This window comes from Sminthopsis crassicaudata, chromosome 1 (assembly GCF_048593235.1).
Source record: "Sminthopsis crassicaudata isolate SCR6 chromosome 1, ASM4859323v1, whole genome shotgun sequence".
NCBI classification, from domain to species: domain Eukaryota; kingdom Metazoa; phylum Chordata; class Mammalia; order Dasyuromorphia; family Dasyuridae; genus Sminthopsis; species Sminthopsis crassicaudata.
In genome coordinates this window covers 404,547,563-404,570,171 of record NC_133617.1, presented here as the reverse complement: position 1 = coordinate 404,570,171, position 22,609 = coordinate 404,547,563, and the positions used below count along the sequence as shown (strand labels likewise).

Here is a 22,609-nt window from a genome sequence, read left to right as displayed (position 1 = left end):
TAAAATGAGCATTTCCATATACAAAATCAAACAGAAAGAGCACTGTACATGAAACCATGAATCTCTATGAAACTGAAAATTTGTTTTTCTTTTTAATTAAGTTCAACATGTCACTTTCAAAGTTGTCCTGTTTGTTAAAAATTACCCTAGAAGTAAATACCACAAAAATTAAATTTAAGATTTTAAGCAATTAAAATAGTAATGAAATACAAAGGAATTATCACAGAATTCTGAACTAAAGAGCATTTGAAGGATTCAAGTATAGACACTCCTTCCATGCATATCAAAAATGTATCTTTTAATGACTTCCATTAAAGATAACTAGGCATTGGCATTCAAACATATTCTCAAATGTCACTGAGGAATTTTCAGGTAAAGATAAGTATAGCTTATTAAACATCAAATGAAGCAGTGAGCTACAAAAAGATTTTTTTTTAATCATTAAGTTACTAATAAGCCTTCAAACACATTTCACTAATTTTTAACTATGCAAAACTTGCAAACATACTAAATTTAAACTAAATTACCCGATAGCTACATTAAAACCCACAATCATACTTAGTAATAATTCAGCTTTATTCTAAAATGACCAAAAATTTTAATTTGCTAAAAATGTCGCATACTTGTTTCAAGCAAAGTTTCCCAACTATGTTAAAAAAATTAACAAGATTATATATGTAGAAGTTATCTTGGGACCCCCAATTATTTACCAAGCAATTCTAGGAAAGATCTTAAGCTCAAAGTTTTGACTTGCAATTTGAATTGTCAGTGAACCCCTTTATAAGTTTGCCAAAGTTGATTTTCCTTACCTACTTTTTTAAGGTCTTTCCAAGCATTGTATATAAAGAGCTAGGAAAAAAGCCTAGTTCAAAAAGAAAAATTCATTTTTAATAAAAATGCTGTTTGCAGTTATCAAGTTGTGCATATCCTTTGATCCAGTAGTGTTTCTAGGCTTGTATCCCAAAAAGATCTTAAAGGAGGAAAAAGTGAACCATATGTGCAAAAATATTTGTAGCAGCCCCTTTTGCAGTGGCAAGAAAATGGAAAATGAATGGATGCCCATCAATTGGAGAATGACTGAATAAGTTATGGTATATGAATGTTATGGAATATTGTAGTTCTACAAGAACCGATCAGCAGGATGATTTTGAGAGAGGCCTGGAGAGACTTACATGAACTGATACTAAGTGAAATGAGCAGAATCAGGATTTCATTGTACATGGCAATGGCAAGATTGTACAATGATAAAATCTGGTGGATATGGATCTTCTCAACAATGAGATGATTTAGATCAGTTCCAATGACCTTGTGATGATGAGAGCTATCTACACCCAGAGACAAGACTGTGGGAACTGAGTGTGGATCACCACATAGCATTTTTACTTCTTCTGTTGTTGTTGCTTGAATTTTATTTTTTTCTCTTTTTGGTCTGGTTCTTCTTGTGCAACAAGATAATTGTATAAATACATATGCCTATATTGGAATTACGTATATTTTTATCATGTCTGGATTGTTTCCCATCTGGGAGAGAGGAGAGAGGGTGGGAGGAAGGGGGGGATTGGAACATAAGGTTTGGCAAGGGTCAATGATGAAAGATTGTCTTTGCATGTGTTTTGAAAATAAAAAAATTTAGTTAAAAAAAAAATGCTTTTTGCCCACCTTTGTCTCACTCTGGCAGATGAGTAACTATAGGCTCTTGCATTATTAAAGCTAGTATCTGACAGATTGTGTCACACTAAAAAAGCTTCAAGTACAATCTTGGCAGCAAATCTGTATTTAATCTAGTTAAATATGTAGAAGCCCATCACCATGCACACTCTAGAATAGAATTGAATCTCAGCAATCTTCAAAGTCTCACTAAAAAATTACTTTAGAAAACAGAAGGGGAGCAGCTAGGTGGCGAAGTAGATAGAGCACCAGCCTTGAATTCAGGAAGACCCGAGTTCAAATCTGGTCTCAGACACTTAACACTTCCTAGCTGTGACCCTGGGCAAGTCACTTAACCACAGCCTCAGAAAAAAAAAAAAGAAAGAAAAAAAAAGAAAACAGAAGGATGGCTCACAAGTTCATCTTACATGACCCACGGCATCATTTCACAGGATACTTATGTCATCTCAAACTTTTATATTCATAAAAAAAAAAAATTTCAATGATGAGTAGGCAAATTTCAGAAGTCTGGAAAGACATGAACTGAGCAGAACCAGAAGAACATTGTACACAGTAACAGCAAGAAGATAATTATGATAGACTTGACTCTTCTCAGCAACATTTTGATCCAAAACAATTTCAATAGACTTGGAACAGAAAATACCATCTGCATCCAGAAAGAGAACTATGGAGACTGAATGCAGATCAAAGAATACTATTTTCACCTTTTTATTTGTTTTCTTGCTTTTTCTTTCTTGTGGTTTTCTTCTTTTAATTTTTCTTTCACAAAGTGACTAATATAGAATTGTTTAAAATGACTGTACATGTATAACTTATATCAGATTGCTTGCTGCCTTGGGGAGGTGGGAGAAGAGGAAGAAAAAACTTGAAAAGCAAAACCTTACAAAATGGATGCTGAAAATTAACTTTACATGTAGTTACATGTAACTAGGAAAGATAAAATAGTATTGAATTTTTAAAAAGGGGGGGAAATTTTTCAAAAAGAACTATTCAGAAAATACTGGCAATTTATGCATCAACATCTGTTATAAAGAATGAATGAATAAGAAAATTCTGATAAAGGAGGGACATGGTAGGTATAGTGAGAAAAAAAGCTAAATTTGTGATCAAAGTACTATAGGATTAAATGTGATACTGGCTTTTACCTGTGTGACTCTCACTAAATCACTTTAATCTCTGTGTTTGTTTCCTAGATGATTTTATAAGGCTAATACTTAAAAAAAAAAAAAAAAAAAAAAATCCTCTCCAAATTAAATCAACCCACATTTTAAAATTCAGTGATTTCAATGCAAGAGTAAAAATAGGGGAAAACATGATGAAAAAGGTAAGAAAACATGGTTCAGGATAAAGAAATAAGAAACCAAAACATTTGTTTCCCAAAGGCAAAATTAATTATCTTTTGACAGGAAAAAAAAAAAACTGGTTATGTATATGGAAGTCATTTCCAAATCACCTGCCCCAGTACTGTCAGATCACTGATTTGTTATAGGAAAGACCTAAATAATATGATAAATTAGAATAAGTTTTAAAAGATGTAATATGCAACTAAGACATCAGTCTGACCAATTTAACCAAGCTGCTGACATCTCAAAAAAAAAAAAAAAAAAAAAAAAGAAAGAAACTGGTAAAGAAACAGACATTCACACAAATTACCATTTATTAAGGAAAAAAAGATTCTAGAATCTAGGATCACCTACTTCAACTATCACATTAAGCATAACAATATGGCAGCCAATAGCAACCATTTTAGAATATCAAGTCATTTGCAAAATGTTGTGAAGTGAATGTAGAATAGAATGAGTACCATTTCATAAAGCAAGAAACAGTAGAGGGTAAAGCATATTTATAGAATTCTTGATAAGAGACCCAAAAACCAGCTCAACCAAAGGGGGTCAAATAGAAGAATAATGAATAAACAAAAAACATAAAAGATCAATTAAGAACTCTTTCCCATCAATGACAATGGATCCAATATTTCTGGATTCCAAAATCAAAGTCGTCATATTGCTACATGAAAAACAGAAATAACAAAAGAAAAGACAGTTAAAAAAAAAAAAAAAAAAAACTAGAATAGACCAAGTTCAAAACAAGGTTTTGAGAGGGAGTGATCAATTCTCAACATATATGTAAGGGAGGCATCAAAGGCCTAAAAGAAATTGGAACATTTGATTTGGATTCAGAGGTATGCATTTTGGATTGAAACCATGGACACTACTACCTAATTACCTTGAATAAGTCACTTAAGCTTTCTTCCTAAGCCTTAATTTCTGCAAAATTAAAGAAGTGAACTAGATAACTTCAAAAATCCCTTTCAAATCTAAATCTATGAACTTACAATAAATGAGGTGACCAAGAAAATAACTATCAATCTCCATGTCTTTTCCTATGTCTACTGAATCTTGATGAGAAAAATCTGCATGCATCAAGATGTTTTGATGAAGATTTTTAAAGGAAACAAGTAGGCTTTTGCAAATGATATTCTAAAGCAGCCTTTTACAGACATACAACTTTATAAAATGGAAAATACAAGACTCCACTTTATTCACCCTCTGCTGACCATAAAAAAGGAGTCAGTAGAGCAAAATCCTGCCTTAAAAGGCTCTCCCATGTTGTTGCCTCCCAAAATTTTTATCGAAATCATATAAGATTCTTTGAAAGATGTAACAAAAAACAACTTTGATAACCCCCTGATGACTAATTTTGCATGAGGCATAAAAGAGGGAGACATATGCTCACCAAAGTTATTTGCCACCACCATGGAGGATGTCCGGGATAAAGTCCAAATTGAAAAGAAATTCCTCTGTGGATGCTGAGGTCCTCCAGTTGCAATCAGGACAATGTCATCTGGAAACAGGAGCCTCAAGCCCCATAGGATTGCAGAGTTTCCTAAATGAGATCCATAATCACAAAAAGCTGGGCCTAACCATCCACACAAGAAAAAGTGAATGGATGAAGATGAGATCTGCAGTTGGAGGGACAACCCAGAAAACTGGTCTTTTAGTACAGTACGTATATCCTGGAATAGACACTGTTGATGAACAATGAACACAGAATTAAAAAAAGGTCACCAAAGAAACCTGGACAGTATTTGGGGAAATAATATAGTACTTTTTAAAAACCCTAACTTCTTCCTGAAATCATGATCCATCACTTTGAACACCAATAATCTTCCAGTGAAGCTTATGATTATGGATCATGAAATACTAGTTAGAAAGATTTTAACTTAGGTTAATAGCGGGACATTGTAGCTATCAGGCTGCAATGTATTATCAAGAAAGAGTTGTGCAGCACTAAGAATTTCATTAAAAAGATACATAACCTTGGTTATGTTCCAAGAGTGTCAGATAAACAACCAGTTCAAATCACATTTATTAATGTTATCTACATAATGTGAGGAGTTAAGGATGAACGTTTGGGGAGGAGGAGGTGCGCCAGGGAAAGGAACAGACTTACAGGAAAAGATATGAATAGTTTGCGCGACCCTTCTCAATTATCCCCATAAATGAGAACATTGATAAGTTAAAATAAAACTTGTACAAATTAGGTAATTTCATACATTTTCCCTCTTTGAATAAAGAATAATCAGATTACATAGGTTTAAATCCCACCTCTGATGCTATTATTAATACCTAAGCAAGTCACTTAACCACCCAGGCCCTGAGTTTCCTCATTTGTAAAATGAACACTTACATGAATCACATGAATGAAGTACATAAGCATTAGGAGAGGAAGAATATGTGAGAATTTAATTTGTTTGACCACTCAACTATACGTGTTTGAAAGAAGAATTTTTTTTCTTTTTTCAATGAGAGGAGAGGAAGAAATAATTTTCATTGCTTGAAAAAATAAAATTTAATTATTATTATTTTTTTTAAAAATAAAACAAAAGGATTATATAAGATGGTCTCTGCTGTTCTGACTCTACATCCATAGATTCTATGAAGCTACTGTCATCTTAAGTCCTCCTGGAGAGTTTAGAGGCCCTGAGAAATAATATTTTTCATGCCCCTTTCCACATAATATTCCCAGTTTAGATTCTTTTCCCCTTTAGATCAGCTCTGTTTTCCATTTTCACTGTGTAATATAAGCCTAAATTACTAAATATTCTACATTAAAGATTTTATTCTTAGTGCTTCATTGACATTGTCATCACTGGACTTTCCCTTTTAAGTATTTTTTCCAGAAGTGAAGATAGTCCCTTTTATATAGGTCTCAGCTAAGTCTTGATTTGAGATTCAGATAACAATTGTCATTTATTATTATGGTACTATATTATATTGTTATTTATAATATAAATTGTTTATACACCTTTTAAAGAAAAAGTACACTTTGAACCACTTGCACACTCATGCTAAAAGTATTGTCAATTGTAACAATCTAGCAAGAATACAATCCACAAGATGACTAAAAGTGTCTAACCCACCTCACATTTCATTTCATGATAAAAATCCTTTCCCAGAGAATAAACATGGCTCCTGGGGTTTAAGTCCAGGATCAATGTCTTACTTGCCTTCTCTGCTACCAGTTGGATGAGTTTCAGCTTTAAAAATCATTCTCCTTTATCTGCCCTGACAGTTTACAGCTCTCCTCTTACTGTTTCTTTCCCCCTGGCACCATTCAATAAAAGCAGAAACAAGAACTACAGAGGCAGTTTCTGCAACTCTAACAGAAAAGTTTCTAAGACTAAATTATCTTTAAACAGAAAACTATCTTCTACTTAATTCTTTTTTTTTTCCTTCAGTATTTTTATTTTTTCCAGTTACATTTTTTAAAATTTTTTTTATTATATCTTTTTATTTACAAAACATATGCATTTTCAACATTGTCCTTGCAAAACCTTCTGTTTCAAATTTCCCCTTCCTTCCCCCCACCCCCCTCTCCAGTTACATTTTTTTAAAAATTTTATATTTGTTTTTAAAACTTTGAATTCCAGATTCTCTCCCTTATCCTCACCCCAGACCCCATTAAGAAAGCCGATTTGTTATGCAAAACATTTCCGTAAAAGTCATATTGTGAAAGAAAATATCAATCTCCTCCCCCCAAAATAAAATTTGAGAGAGAAAGAAAGACAGAGAGAGAGAATACTTCAATCAGTATTCAGACACAATCAGTTCTTTCTCTGGGGATGGATAGCATTTTTCATAAATCCCGAAGAGTAATCATCCACTTAATTCTTTAAAAAAGTGAAACATCACACTTCTCATCAGCTTTCTAGCTAGAAACTGCAACTAATACATAATTATGTATCTTAAAAACACAGTACTTTTCTTTAGAAGGAAATAGTATCAGGAAAAATTTGAAAGTAAACATGTAGAATGTATCTTATCTATAAATACACACACATGTATGTATATGTGTTATTTACTTTTAGCAAGTAACATGAAATGGGAATTAATAGTTTCATAGGGAAGCTCTTTGCATGCTGCTATGTGTATGGAAATGCTCTTTTTTTTGATGATTGAGTTTAAAATAAATTTTCTTCCTAACAAAATACTTCTCTCCTTAGCTACAAATCTTTCAATAGCTACAACCTCATCTTTTTTGAAAAGAAAATCTAGAACTGTTTTATGGAAGATTTGTAGTCTTTAGCACAAAATATTTTAAAAGAAATGAACACGGAACATTTAAATTTAAAGTAGTCTCATGATAGTTAAAAAATATTTCTGAAGTCTTGAAATTTTATTTGTATCCTGAGACTTTTAAAAGCCTAATTCTTGGCAATTCCACTAAAAAAAGTTCCACCTCGACCTTAATAATAAGCAACTTCTTTGTCTCTATGTAAAGTATTCATGAATTACCTGGATTGTACACGAAACAGCATGTACTATCCAATAACCAAAAAAAGTACTCCAAAAACACAAGAAAACTAAAAGGAAGCTAAACCTTTTCTTTTAGTGAATGAAAATAAATTTAATGATAAGAACTTTTTACTTGTTGCATATTTGTAACTCTTGGCAAATATCAAAAGAAAATTAATTTCTATATTATATATATACATATACATATATATACAGAGAGAGAGAGAGAGAGAAAGAGAGAGAAATATAATTTCTATAAAGGTAAGAAACGCATCATTTCAAAATAAATCAAATTTTTAAAATTTCAAAAATGGCATTCTCCTGAGTAAAATTAATAACAGTATACAAAATTTAAAAGAAAACATTTTCTTTACATCCATAATGAGAGTTAATTTTGTTATTTTCTTCCTTTTCTCTTACCATTTTGTCTGTATCATCATGTTGCTTAGACAGTTTCCACAATAGGGAAATAACACTAAGTACTTGCTCCATAAGTTGATGAGATTCTGATGTTAAAGGATTTATAAGAGAAGTAGGAAATTGTGAAGGTGAAGCTTCAATCCAGCATTCAATTAATAATGGAATTATTATTTCAATGAATCCTTTCAAATTTTCAGCTGATGACAAGCTGTCATCCAGACCACCTGCTCCTCCAACTAAGCACCTAAAGCAGAAAGGAAAATAAGACACATTAAAATGACTTTAAGTTCCATCCCCTAGATGATTAAAGGTTAGAAAATAGTAATAAATAAATAAATAACATAAAGTGGCAATGCTAAATGTCTACAATGATAAATGTGTAGTATCATACAAAATACTGATTACAAAGTACTATAACTTATTAATAGAGCCCATTGAGTAATTTTAAAATTATTACTTCAAGATAGGATTTCCCTGACAAATAAAACTTATATACTTTAATAACTCCTTCCACAAAATCAAATTACAATCACCTACAGAGGACATGACTTCTTCAATCATCAAAGATCAACAACTAACTATAGGTCAACATAAGATAACTTGGTGCGGACATAACTGAAATCTCTTACCGTAGCCTAAACTGTGAATGGATATTTGGCTGAGAACCCCCATTTTCGTAAACCTGGATGTGCTGTTGGTCATTGGCATGTTCCTTCCAGTTGACATAAATGGAATTCCTAGTAGCATAGGGGTTGTCCTTTCTTTCCTGAAGTCGATCACCAGATTCTCCAAACCTACTGGATCCATAAGTCAAGGCCTGAAGGAATTTACTGAGCCTCGCTAATACATTCAGCCTCCACTGCTGAGAAGTAACTCTCCGATTAGGATTAACAGACAATATCCAGGATTGGGATGTGTCTCTATTTTTCAGTTCTTTAGAAAGCTGCTGATGAGAAATAAGTTCTACAAAATTCTTTAGCAATACACTGCTGCGGCCAGTAACAAGAGCTGGGTACTCTTCCAGCAGAATATCCAAAACTTTCAAAGAGTCCTCCTGAATTCCTTCAGTAATATGAGTCATGGCACTAGAGAGATGGGCACTTACTAAAGGAAAAAATGGAGTTATTTGTTCAAGTCGTATTTTTGGAGCCAAGAACTGAAGAAGGCAGACTGCTGCTGCTCTTACATTAGGATCTTTGTCTGTAAACACTGCAGTTACTTCATTTAATATGTTTGAAAGGTGTGCCTCAATTGTGAACGGATACTGAGACAAAAGGTCTTTGAGCCCAAGAAGAGCACTTTGCTTAACTCCAGCATTGTAGTGGTGCATCTGTGACAGGAGATCCTATAAATATAAATACAGTTATATGTGTATTATGTATATATGAATATATGTGAAAATATTAACTTCATGACTACAATTTACTCAGCTCTCCAAAACATAGCTTAGTCCAGTTCCATAAGGAATTTAACTAATATTTAATTGGATTAATAGACAACCTAAAATTATAGTATTTAAAAAAACTTGGGAGTACTCAATTTGCCTTTGAACCCCCATTTTCATTAATGTGGATATGCTGTGAGTCATTGGCATGTTCCTTTCAGTTGGCACATTATGGAATTCCTAGTAGCTTAGGGGTTATTTTTTTGTTCTTCAAGTCCATCTTCACCAGTTTCTTCCAATCTAATAGACCCATATGCCAAGACGTTAAGGAATGCTTCACTAATACATTCAATCTCCACTGCTGAGAAGTGAGTCTTTGAATAGGATTAATTAAGGGGAAAAAAAAGTCTAACATTTCCTATCACAAACTAATATACTTGCTTAGGAAATCTTTTCACAGATGCAGATAAAATTTCATTAAAACACAAATATTAAAATCGTCTCTATCACGAGATAGTCCATAATATAGTTTTAATTTGATTACTGAATTGTCTAAAATTGATTCGCCTGTCTCTAGTCTTTTAATAGCAATCAATGATTCTAATGAATGACCCTTGAAGTAAAAACAAAAAGAATCAAAGTCAAATTACTCGGATATTCTTATCCAATGATTAAATACCTTAATCATCTTCAAATATCAACATAAAGCCACTCAAAATGTCCAAACCACACTTTCAATTAAAAAAAAAAAAAAAAAAAAAAAAAAGCTAAACACTAAGAAATGCAAAGGGAAAATAAATTATAAATTATCTTTATCCTTCTTCTATGGGGTTCAAAAAACTTATCATATAGTAATTTTTTGGTTCCCCATACTCTAAATGAGTTAAGATCATTAACTCTTCCCTTTCTCTGACGTTTCAGATCCAATAAATTACTAAATAATTAGAAAGCATTTTTAAAGTTTCCAAAGTGCTTTCCTCACAATAGGACTATGATAGGCACTATAAGGATTAGTGTTCCCATTTTACAGATGAAGAAACCAAAATGCCAATAAGTGATTTGATATGTTCAAATAGCTAAGAAGAGTCTGAAGCAGGATTCAAATCCATGTCCAACATTCCTCTATTTCATAACACATCTCCAAGTATTGTCTTCCCCTCCCCCCAAATTCAGGTACACTGTTCCTATTTTCTTCACCCTTACAGAGGTCTTCATTACCATCTCATTACCTTACTTGGCTTATAAGTCTTTTCACTTGTAATTCTTATCCTCTTTCCAAAATGATACCAGCAAAATCTCTCTTAAATAAATATAGTAATGTTCACTTTTTTCCTCAGGCTCAAAAATCTTCATGGACTCCCCCATTGCTTCTTATGTAAAACTCAAACTCCTATGATCATGCAATCACGACACTGTTATTTGGCACCATCCTATCTAATTAGATTTATTATGGCTTTCTAGGGGCCACAAAAGAGCATGAATCAGGTTCTCTTCCCTCAAGCTACAAAATATATGTAGAAACCACACAAGGGAAAAGTATTATTACAAGACAGCAACACCAGAGATAACATAACATATAGTTTATATAATCAAATGACTAGGAGTTTAGAGATATGAGAGACCACTGGACTAAAAGTTGTTTGAAACAGTATAGTGGAAGAGGTAAGAAAAAGGCAGTAGATACAAAAGATGACAGGCCCCTTAAACCAGAAAACAGAAACTTTAATTTGGGCAAGCAACCAACAGTTTTGTGACAGTCCTCTTAGTTGTACTAGAATTAAAACAATTTTCATTAAAAAAAAAAAAAAATTGTTTAGATGATTTCATAGTAAAACCTATAACTACTAAAATATCACAGTATACCTTTATGTTAAGTTTTCTGTTATTAGTTGGGAGTGTTTCATCCTCTTTGAGTTGCACAGGAAGGCATATTGTTTTTGTTTTAAAATTCGTATCTGTGGCATTTTCTACTCTAGGCTTCTTTCTTCCAACTTTCAGTTTCACCTTTTGAAAATCATCTTGGTGTTTCCTTTTTTTAGTCATTCTTGAATCCTAAAATTAGAAGAATGATTTCAAAATCAGAGTAAGAATAATAAATCCAAAGAATGCACATGGTTCAATGCTTATATTACTATTTTAACATTTAACAGCCTATGGACAAGGTAAATGCAAATATAAGTATGTTACAAAATCTGCAAAATTCACAAAATGATCTCTCTGTGTAGTCAAGAAATAGAGGATAGAGATGAGGAACACTGGATGAGAGAGGAGAACGAAGGGGGTGAACAGATGACACACCAGAAATGCCCTTAAATCCTTGAGTCTTCCCTTTTCATTCACCCCCAAATATAATGAGCTTACAGAATTGTACAACTCATTCAAGCACCAACTCCAATAATTCAACATCAATGTTTATTAAGCAATTACTATATACAGGACTAGATTAAGTGCTGAGACAGTTATTAATTAAATTGTTTTCCCCCTCATGGAACTCAAAATTTTAAGTAATAGGACAATGATACAAACACAACCACTAAAACTATTTCTAATTCATGCATGTATATTAAATATACATACCTATTTTTGTAAATATCAATTGACTATCTATTGAGAGCCCCAAGAACCTAGAGAAAGTGATTCTTGCCTCTAATTAAAACATTTTTCCATATTCTACACCTAATGATTACAGTAAAATTAAACCTGATGCTACTTCCCTTTTCTTCTGTGTCCTTATGCACTTCACGACAAACATATTTAGTCAATTTTAAATATAAGTTGTGTTCAGCCTCCTTAGAGGAAAGCAAATAGCAGTTGTCTACAAATGAATTATCCATTTCGTAAATTAACAGCCTCAAACTGGGGCCCCCTTCCCTCTCAACATGGTCAAAGGTTTTTCCACATTAGATCAAACTGGGTAGATTGGTAGATTTAACAGTTGACTAAAAATAGTGATAATAACATATCATCCAATTGAAAAATATAAAATGATGGATTTTCTCAAATAATAGTTCTCGGTTTCATTTTAATAAAAAATCAATTAATAGCAAAAAAACAACTCTAAATTTACACAGTAGTGATAAGGAATAAATTTGCATATTAGAGAAATAAGATCTAAAGAATTAAAAAAAACTGGCCTCAAATCTTCTCTTCAAATCAGAGACTATTAACATGTTAGGGGCCTGTTTAGATATTTGTTGCAGAGTTCAATAATTTTCAGTCAAGTCCAACGCTTCATAATCATCCTATTTTAAGTTTTTCTTAGCAAATTTACTAGAGTGGTTTGCCAATTCCTTCTCCAACACATTTTACAGATGAGAAAACTGAGACAAACAGGATTAAGTGACTTGTTCAGGGACACACAGTTAATTAGTATCTGAGACTGGATTTAAAAAGAAGTGACTCCAGTTGTTCTATCCACTAAGTCACTTTGCTGCCTCTAGGGACTTGTAAGATAATAACATAGCAAATAGCTCTTCCTTCTAAGATAATGTTTAGCTGGGAAAGCAGGGAGCCGCAAGGTTATGAAGCCATACTTCTATTCATGCTTAACACAAGGTATGACATGTCTTAGGATATAACCTCTTACATGTAATGGTTATTATGTATAACTGTAGTCCCAGGACTCCTAACACTGATTCTGTACAATGGATCAGAACAGAGGCTTAAAGCAGTTGTAAAGAAGATGCAGTTAACTTGTTACCAATATGTGTGAGGTAATGGCAAGTCCACTCTGAAATTAGCCCTTCCTTTGGGTCACTATGCCCAACAACGTGTTCATGCTATTACTTAGATTTCACATTACAGTAAAGACAATAGAAAAGATAATCTTACCTCAATTCTTTTATTATATAGATAAGAAAGATAAGACCTAACAAGCTCAAATGAGGCTTCCAAAATGAGCAGTAAGACTCAACTAGGACTAGGCAACAAATCTAGGTTTTCCAAATCTAAACCCAACATTATATTGTTTTTTATATTATTGCTTAGGCCACAAAAAGGCTTAAAATTAATACCCTATGTAACTACCAACTAATGTTTAATATATGTATATCTACTGATTAACTTTTTCAAGCAAAACAATAAAGGAAATCATATAACACTATGTACTAATACCTTGAAACTATATTTTGATACTATCATCATCTACTTATTCCCAATGTTTTTTTAAAATTCTATTTATAAGATATAAGTATAGTAATGGAACTAATTGGATAGGTCTACATTTATTCCAATGATGAAGCATTTATTTACATTTTGTAGTTTCTCTTTAAGTTATTCCCTCATAGTCAAATAAAATCCACAGAAGAAAGTTTCATTACTTTTGGATTATCCCAGTCTCCCAACCCTCAAATGATAACACCATCATTTGATTAAAAAACCCCAAATAATCTACTCCAACTGCACCTAAAAATTCTCTCTATTAATGACAGTTCACTGATACTGTGCTTAAATACATTATATGATAAAATAAGGTAGCCTATTTTTAGATACTCTTGCTAAAGAATGCTTCCTCATGCTGAACTGAAACCTGCTTCCTTATGTGAAGGAATGCACATTTACACATTAATCTATTGGAGACTAGCTCTCAGCTCAAGTCTATGATCAAAGAAATTAATCACTAATGGTACAATGTCATGAATCTACATGCTATATTACTTCTGAGATTTAAGGTTATATAGTTCAGATCAGTTAGATTAACACAATATATATATTTTTATAGAAAAAGAATCTTACTATCTCAAAGTTGAAAAAGCCCAGAGATTATTTTTAGTTCAACTACTACCTAAAATACAAATCCTATTTATAACATGGTCATTTATGTGAAGATCTTGTGAGACAACTCTTTGACCCAAAGGATGACCCAATCCATTGTTGGACAGCTTTTGTCATGGATTCCTTACTTCACAAGGAGTTAAATCAGCTTCTTCCTATGTCTAAACCACTGGGGCCAATTCTGCCCTCAAAAAACAACTTATCTATTCCCTCATTTTCTACATGCTAGGCTTTAAGCATATGAAGTCAACGATTATGTCTCCTAAATCTTTTCTTTTCTAGGATAAAAAAAATTGCAGATTTAATCAAATTAAAACCAAAAAGAATAAAAAAAGAAAGTAGCAGCTTCACAGCTTTTGCATTAGTGGTATTGGAGTAAAAAGGAAACAGTATACCAAATTTGTAAATATCAATGCTTCAGAGAAAGAAGGCCTAAATAAATATTTGTTGAATTTTGAATTAATAAAAGAGAAATTAGATTTATGAAGACCTTGAAGTACAATAGCCCCAATTTGAGAAATTAATCTTGGCTATTTGGAGGACTTCACCGCTTTAAGAGTCTTTAAGAATCTGAGAAACCAATTAGAAGGCTATTTCAAGTCACACCCACAGTCAAATTGAGAACTGGTCCAACTATTCTGAAGAACAATTTAGTCCCCAAGGACTATAATACCATTGACCTAGCAATACCACTACATTTATCCAAAAGATAAGAAAAGATCTATATGTACAAAAAATATTTGTAGTTTTATTTTTTTGTTTTGTGTGGAGTTTTTTGTGATGGCATAACAATTGGAAATTGAGAGAATCTCATCAGTAGAATGGCAGAATAAGTTGTATATTATGGTGATGGAATATTTTATGCAATAAGAAATGATGAGCAGATGGTTTTAGAAAACTCTGGGATAGTAAAATGAACCCAAAGCAAGATGAAACGAACAGAACCAGGACAACATTGTACACAGTAAAAATGTTGTAGTGATGATTAACTGTGAAAAACTTAAAATTACTCCGATCAATACAACGAGCCAAGATAATTCCAAAAGACTCATGGTGAAACTATATACCCACCTTCAGAAAGAGAAGAACTGAGTGTAGACTGACATTATTTTTTTTTCCATTTTCTTGCTTAAAAAAAAAAAAAAAGCATAGCTAATATGGAAACATTTGCATGATTTCCCATGTAAAATGGGCACCATATTCTCAATGGGTGGGAGAGGGCCCAGAAAGAAGAGAATATGCAACTCACAATTAAAAAAAAATATTAAATATATATATATATATATATGTGTGTGTGTGTATATATATATATATATATATATATATATATATATATATATATATATATATATATATAAAAACACATCGTAGTTCAGATCAGCTGCATTAACACACAGTATATATTTTTATAGAAAAAGAATCTTACTATCTCAAAGTTGAAAAAGATGTTATAAGGGGGCAGCTGGGGGCAGCTAGGTGGCGATGTGGATAGAGCACCAGCCTTGAATTCAGAAGGATCCGAGTTCAAATGTGGTCTCAGACACTTAACACTTCCTGGCTGTGTGACCCTGGGCAAGTCACTTAACCCCAGACTCAAAAAAAAAAAAAAGAAAAGAAAAAAGAAAAGGAAAAAAAAAAAGATGTTATAATACAGATATGGACCAGAATGACAGCAGTAAAAACAGAAGAAATTGCTGTGAAAGACATTGTTAAAGAATAGAGAAGACTTGATGACCCATAAAATAGAAGGAATGTAGTTGAGGATTTCAAGTCTGGCTTTCCTTGCTTTTCCTCTGGAGTTGTTCAACAATTTTTCAGTCATGTCTAATTCTTCATGATCCAATTGGAGTTTTCTTGGCAAAGACACTGGAGTATTTTTGTGATTTCTTTTTTCAGTAGAGGTGGCAATTGAAGCAACTTCAATTGGACTTGCACCAAATCCCAGAGTTAGGAAATCTGAGGTCAAATTTAAACTCAGATCTTCCTGACTCCACGCATGGATGGCACTTTCTCCATTGTGCCAGCCATCTCTCCCAAGCTACAAATGGATATTGTTTCTACTTTCATCCCTCAAGCATAACTATAACAGAATAACTAACATAACAGAATACTGAAAGGAGAAAAGGAGTATAATAAATAATAATTGGCACTTCTTAATTAAAGCTCTATCGATCAGCTGCCTGACATTACAATTATTTAAACCTTATGTTCATCAAAGGTAATCCATTATTCATGCAAAACTGTTGTCCTAGTTTTACCAAGTTTGCCTTCCAATTTTATTGTAGGACAACTTAAGATAAAGAAATACAAAAGGTTTCACTAAAAGAACATGACCAGCCATTTCCTGGACTATCTTGAATATTATGTAATCTGCTTCTACTCATCAAGCTAGAGAATCCTGGTCAGATTATCCATCTCTCTTATAATCCACACTATTTCACCTTCATAGAAGCAATAATGAAGAGCTGATTGAAAGATTGCCCTTATGTTCCAAATCACTATTGACCAAAGAAATACAAATTAAGACAACTCTGAGATACCACTACATACCTGTCAGATTGGCTAAGATGACAGGAAAAAATAATGATAAATGTTGGAGGGGATGTGGTAAAACTGGGATATTGATACATTATTGGTGGAGTTGTGAAAGAATCCAACTATTCTAGAGAGCAATCTGGAATTATGCCCAAAAAGTTATCAAACTGTGCATACCCTTTGATCCAGCAGTGCTACTATTGGGCTTATATCCCAAAGAAATACTAAAGGGAAAGGGACTTGTATGTGCCAAAATGTTTGTGGCAGCTCTTTTTTGTAGTGGCTAGAAACTGGAAAATGAATGGATGTCCATCAATTGGAGAATAGTTGGGTAAATTGTAGCATATGAATGTTATGGAATATTATTGTTCTGTAAGAAATGACCAACAGAAGGAATACAGAGAGGCTTGGAGAGACTTGCATGAAGTGATGATGAGTGAAATGAGCAGAATCAGGAGATCATTATACATTTCAACAACAATACTGTATGAGGATGTATTCTGATGGAAGTGGATATCTTCGACAAAGAGAAGATCTAATTCAATTCCAATTGATCAATAATGGACAGAATCAGCTACACCCAGAGAAGGAACACTAGGAAATGAATGTGGACTACTTGAATTTTTGTTTTTCTTCCCAGGTTATTTTTTACCTTCTGAATCCAACTCTTCCTGTGCAACAAGAGAATTGTATGGTTCTGCACACATATATTGTATCTAGGATATACTATATTTAATATGTATAAGATGGCCTGCCATCTACGGGAGGGGGTGGAGGGAAGGAAGGGAAAAGTCAGAACGGAAGTGAATGCAAGGGATAATGTAAAAAATTATCCATCCATAATGTTCTGACAATAAAAAGTTATTAAAAAAAAAAAAATAAAGATTGACCATAAAGTTACTTTGAAGAATAAAATACACTTTCACAAGTTCAATTATGCTGATTTTGTTCCATAAAATACACAATTTCCAAAGGATTGCTAATTCCCAAGCTGTAAAGATGGCACAGTAAGCATTGGACCTGGAGTCAGAAAGATCCGTGTTCAAATCTTGCCTCACACTACCTTAAGTAAGTTACTTGAGCTGTCTGCGCCAGTTTCCAGTAAAAGAGAAATAACAGAACCATAATAGGATCGAACTCAGATAGCTGCAAGGATAAAATGAATTAGATAAAATGATGATCAATTTGGATAGAAATGGCTTTTTTTTTTTCCCAACAGCAAGGTGATTCAGGCCAGTTCCAATAGTCTTGTGATAGAGAGCCATCTGCACCCAGAGAGAGGACTGTAGGGACTGAGTGTGGATCACAACATAGTACATTTTCCCTCTTTTTATTGTTTGCTTGCATTTTGTTTTCTTTCTCATTTTTTTCCTTTTTGATTTGATTTTTCTTGTGGAACATAATTGTGGAAATATATGTAAAAGAATTGTGCATGTTTAACATAAATTGGATTACTTGACGTCTAGGGGAAGAAAAAAATTTTTAGAACACAAAAGTTTTACAAGGGTAAATGTTGAAAAGTATGTGTGTTTTGAAAATAAAAAGCTTTAATAATTTTTTAAAAAGAGAATAGGCTTCCTATAAGAACTGACAGCTGATTTATGCCTTAAAGAAAAGTAAGAATTCTCTGAAAAGATGAGAACTCAAATTGGAGATAAGAAGGACTCAGTTCAAAGGCAAAGATGGCTTGTCAGCTGGTACAGGAAAGATTAAGTCAATTTAGGCAGAGTTTAGAGTACTAAAGTTATCAAAGAGTAAATTACAATAAACCTAGAAAGGCAGGCTGAAACCAGAAGGTGAAGAAAGGCAATCAGAGGAATTTATATTTTAGACTATAGGCAATATGAAGCCACTGGAGTTTCTGGATAGGGGAATAAGACAGATTAATGGAAGAGAAGATAGCCAAATAAACAAACTAAGGAAACTACTACAATAAGCCAGGGAGCCATGATGAGGACCTTAATCTTTCCATAGTTCCAACCTAAGTCTTACATATTACTGGTTTCAAGACTGACTTGCTTTAAATTATCTTTAAATACTTATTTCTGTTTGCTACTTTAATTCCTACCTTGTTTTACCAAACAAATATAGAAATATTTACCAGTGCTTTGAGAGAAGGGAAAGGGTTGAAATAAATATGAAAAAGTTTCTTCTAGTGCCTTGCATATACTTTAAGCACAGCCCAGGAAACAGAGAACAACAGATTGGCTAAGATGCTAGGAAAAGATAATGATGAAATGTAGGAGGGGGTAAGGGAAAACTGGGATACTGATATATTGCTGATGGAATTGTGAACAAATACAACCATTCTGGAGAGCAATCTGGAACTATGCTCAAAAAGTTATCAAACTGTGCATACCCTTTGATCCAGCAGTGTTACTACTGGGCTTATATCCCAAAGAGATCTTAAAGGGAAAGGGACACACATGTACAAAAATGTTTGTGGCTGTCCTTTTTGTAGTGGCAAGAAACTGGAAATCGAGTGGATGCCCATCAGTTGGAAAATGGCTGAATAAGCTGTGGTAAATGAATGTTATAGAATATTATTGTTCTTTTTATTAATATTATGATATAATATATCATATGTATAATATAATATATACAAAAATATTATTATTTTCTTATTATGGCTTTTTATTTACAAGATCTATGCATAGGTTATTTTTCAGCATTGACAATTGTAAATCCTTTTGTTCCAACTTTTTCCCTCCTTTCCCCCATCCCTTCCCCCAGATGGCAAGTTGACCAATACATGTTAATTAAACATGTTAAAGTATAAGTTAAATACAATATATGTATACATGTCCAAAGAGTTAATTTTGCTGTACAAAGAGTCAGACTTTGAAGTATGTACTATTAGCCTGTGAAGGAAATCAAAAATGCAAGTGGACAAAAATAGGGGTATTGGGAATTCTATGTAGTGGTTCATAATCATCTCCCAGAGTTCTTTCCCTGGGTATAACTGGTTCAGTTCATTACTGCTCTATTGGAACTGATTTGATTCATCTCATTGTTGAAGATGGCCACGTCCATCAGAATTGATCATCATACAGTATTATTGTGGAAGTATATAATGATCTCCTGGTCCTGCTCATTTCACTCAGCATCAGTTCATGTAAGTCTCTCCAGGCCTTTCTGAAATCATCCTGTTAGTCATTTCTTACAGAACAATAATATTCCATAACATTCATATACCACAATTTATTCAGCCATTCTCCAATTGATGGGCATCCCTGTAGTTTCCAGTTTCTGGCCACCACAAAGAGGGCTGCCACAAGCATTCTTGCACATACAGGTCCCTTTTCCTTCTTTAGATCTCTTTGGGATATAAGCCCAGTAGTAACACTGCTGGGTCAAAGGGCATGCACAGTTTGATAGCTTTTTGAGCATAAAATTGCTCTCCAGAATGGTTGGATTGTTTCACAATTCCACCAACAATATATCAGTGTCCCAGTTTCCCCACATCCCCTCCAACATTCTAAAATTATCTTTCCCTGTCATTCTAGCCAATCTGACAGGTATGTAGTGGTATCTCAGAGTTGTCTTAATTTGCATTTCTCTGATTAATAATGACTTGGGGCATCTTTTCATATGGATAGAAATAGTTTCAATTTCTTTGTCTGAGAATTGTTTATTCATATCCTTTGACCATTTATCAATTGGAGAATGGCTTGATTGGATATTATTGTTCTTTAAGAAATGACCAGCAGAATGATTTTATGGAGGCCTGAAGAGACTTACATGAATTGATGCTAAGTGAAATGAGCAGAACCAAGAGATTATACGATAATCTCCTCTGATGGATGTGGCTCTCTTCAACAATGAGATGATTCAAACTAGTTCCAATTGTTCAGTAAAGAAGAAATCATTTATATCCAGAGGGATATGGGAAATGAATGTGGACCACAACATAGCAGCTCCAGTCTTTGTATTGTTTGCTTGCATTTTTGTTTTCCTTTTCAGGCTTTTTTTGTTTCTTTCTAGATCCGATTTTTCTTGTGCAGCAAGGTAACTATATAAATATATTTACATATATTGTATTTAACATGTATTGGACCTACCTAGGGGAGGGGGTGGGGGAAGGAGGGGAAAAGTTTGAATTGAAGGTTTTTGCAAGAGTCAATGTTGAAAAATTGCCCATGCATGTTTTGTAAATAAAAAGCTAATGGAGAACAAGTCTCAAAGCCAAACCACCTGGATTCAAGTAAAGATCAGCTTCTGACACATACTAGTTTTTTCACTCTGGGCCAGTCCCACATAACCTCTCAGCACTTAGTTATTCTCAAAGACTGCAAGTTACTTTAAGAATTTCCTCACGATACCAATAATTTTTTAAGTCCTGTCTATAAAATAAGCTTATCCCTTGCACATTGTAAATGCTTTATACATCTTCAATTTGTCTGTTCCCTAACCCCACCATAGCTGAGTCACTAAGAAGTAAAAACTTTGTATGTCATGTATTTTCTCTTGTACCTTCAATCCCTCCCCACCTCAGGATAACAATCTTGGTTTCAGAACCGTGCACACAAGCACAACAAGTGAACAAATGTGAAATTCATTGAATCAACTAGCATTTATTAAGCACTCACTATTCGTCAGGCACTATGTTTTTCTTTGGGGATACAAAGAAAGGCAAAAAATAGTTGCTGCTCTCCTGGAGCTCACAATCTAACAGAATAGAGCAATATGGAAAAAAACTACGAACCAGGAAAATGTTGGCCCAATGAACTGGGGGTACTCCCAGAAAAACTCCCCAAGAGCCAGAGAAAGGCACTCCCACCGCCACCCCCAGGTGCTTCGCATTCCAAAGACCTTTCCCAACTACCCAGAACTCGTTCAGGAGTGGAGAGCCACTGAAGCATGATGGTCTTCCGAGGCACAGCAAGCTCGGAAAGCATGGCTATAGGGAATGAAATTTTATTAAATTCTTCACTTACGAATATGGTACCTTCCCCATGAAATCACCAGGCGCAAGAGACCTCGAATGCTTCTCAGTCAGAGCTTTCATTGGAGGGAGGGCAGCGGGACCCCTTCCTCCTTGCAATTTACCCGGACGGCTTACGCCCTGCTCCTCGGCCTAGCCTAGGCCAAAGACGAGTAGGCGGGAAGTAGGGGGAAGGGAGGAGGAGAGGGGACGAGCTTCGCAGGCTAGGCCCCAGCTAGGCCGGCCCCCATCCCCAAGTGGAGAGCGCAGGGAGCCTCGCTCCTCCGCCATCCCCAACACGAGAACTCAGAGCTCCAGGGAGCAGCAGACGCCCCGCCCCGCCCCCACCTGCCCAACAAACAACCAGCAGGCAGACCCCCAAAGCCAGCCCGGTGGACCCACGCTCGCCCCTTGCCCTGGCTCCAGGGCAGCTGGTCCCCATGTCTTAGGCCTCAGGCCTCCCGCAGCCTATGCGCGCGCGGGAAAGCCCACGGGCTCGGGCGGTCCGGATCCCCGCGCTGGGACTCCCGCGCCGCTAGCTCAGGGTCTCCGCCGCTTCCCCCCCCCACCCCCGGCCCTAGCCTCGGGCTTCTAACCTGGGACTTTAATGTGAGGTACGCAGGGCCCAAGGAGGGCTAGGAGAGATGTCGGCTCCTGCCACTAGTACCTCAGCGAACTCGCCGCGCTCAACGCTGCCTTTTCTTCTGCTTTAGCAGAGAGCGTGTTTTCAAATCGCCTATTCCTCACGCGGCCTCCGCGTAGCTTTCCCCCGCCCGGAAATCCGCTTTCCCTGTCCCCGCCCCTCGCAGAGTGCACTCCCACGTGACGTCCCAGGCGCGCAACGGGGAGGGGGAGGGGTTATTTGCCCCGCCCCCTTGGGGCGGTGCCTTAGAGGACAGTGGCCAGTCCTCAGAATTCCCACGTAATTGGTCCCTCTCTCTAGTGCCTTATCTTCAGCCTGAGGCCAGTCTACCCCCATTCCGACTCCGGCCGCAAAACCTGGAGAAGAGACCCTCCTAGGGAGTGAACCCTGCGTTCATTCTCGCGCTCGTGAATACATAGTTTAAGCAATTCCCCCAAATGCCAAAGCAAGCATTACTTTAAGTT

The 22,609-nt window shown here is 34.9% G+C and overlaps 1 protein-coding gene across 3 annotated transcripts in view; it reads right to left on the bottom strand.

Annotated features, from left to right (window-relative positions):
• Window positions 1-22,309, bottom strand: part of TEX10 (testis expressed 10) — a 64,929-nt gene extending 42,620 nt beyond the window's left edge. The window contains exons 1-4 of one of the 3 annotated variants that reach the window (XM_074280076.1): window positions 22,099-22,309; window positions 11,134-11,322; window positions 8,516-9,231; window positions 7,887-8,130 (exon numbers count right to left, since the gene is read on the bottom strand). In XM_074280076.1, the coding sequence (XP_074136177.1) occupies window positions 7,887-8,130; window positions 8,516-9,231; window positions 11,134-11,313 (1,140 nt within the window). In that variant the 5' untranslated portion in view covers window positions 11,314-11,322; window positions 22,099-22,309. Of the gene's footprint in view, window positions 1-7,886; window positions 8,131-8,515; window positions 9,232-11,133; window positions 11,323-21,515; window positions 21,721-22,098 lie in introns of those variants that run through there. The other 2 variants (XM_074280077.1, XM_074280078.1) reach the window with 2 other exon arrangements.
• Window positions 22,310-22,609: the final 300 nt, after the last annotated feature.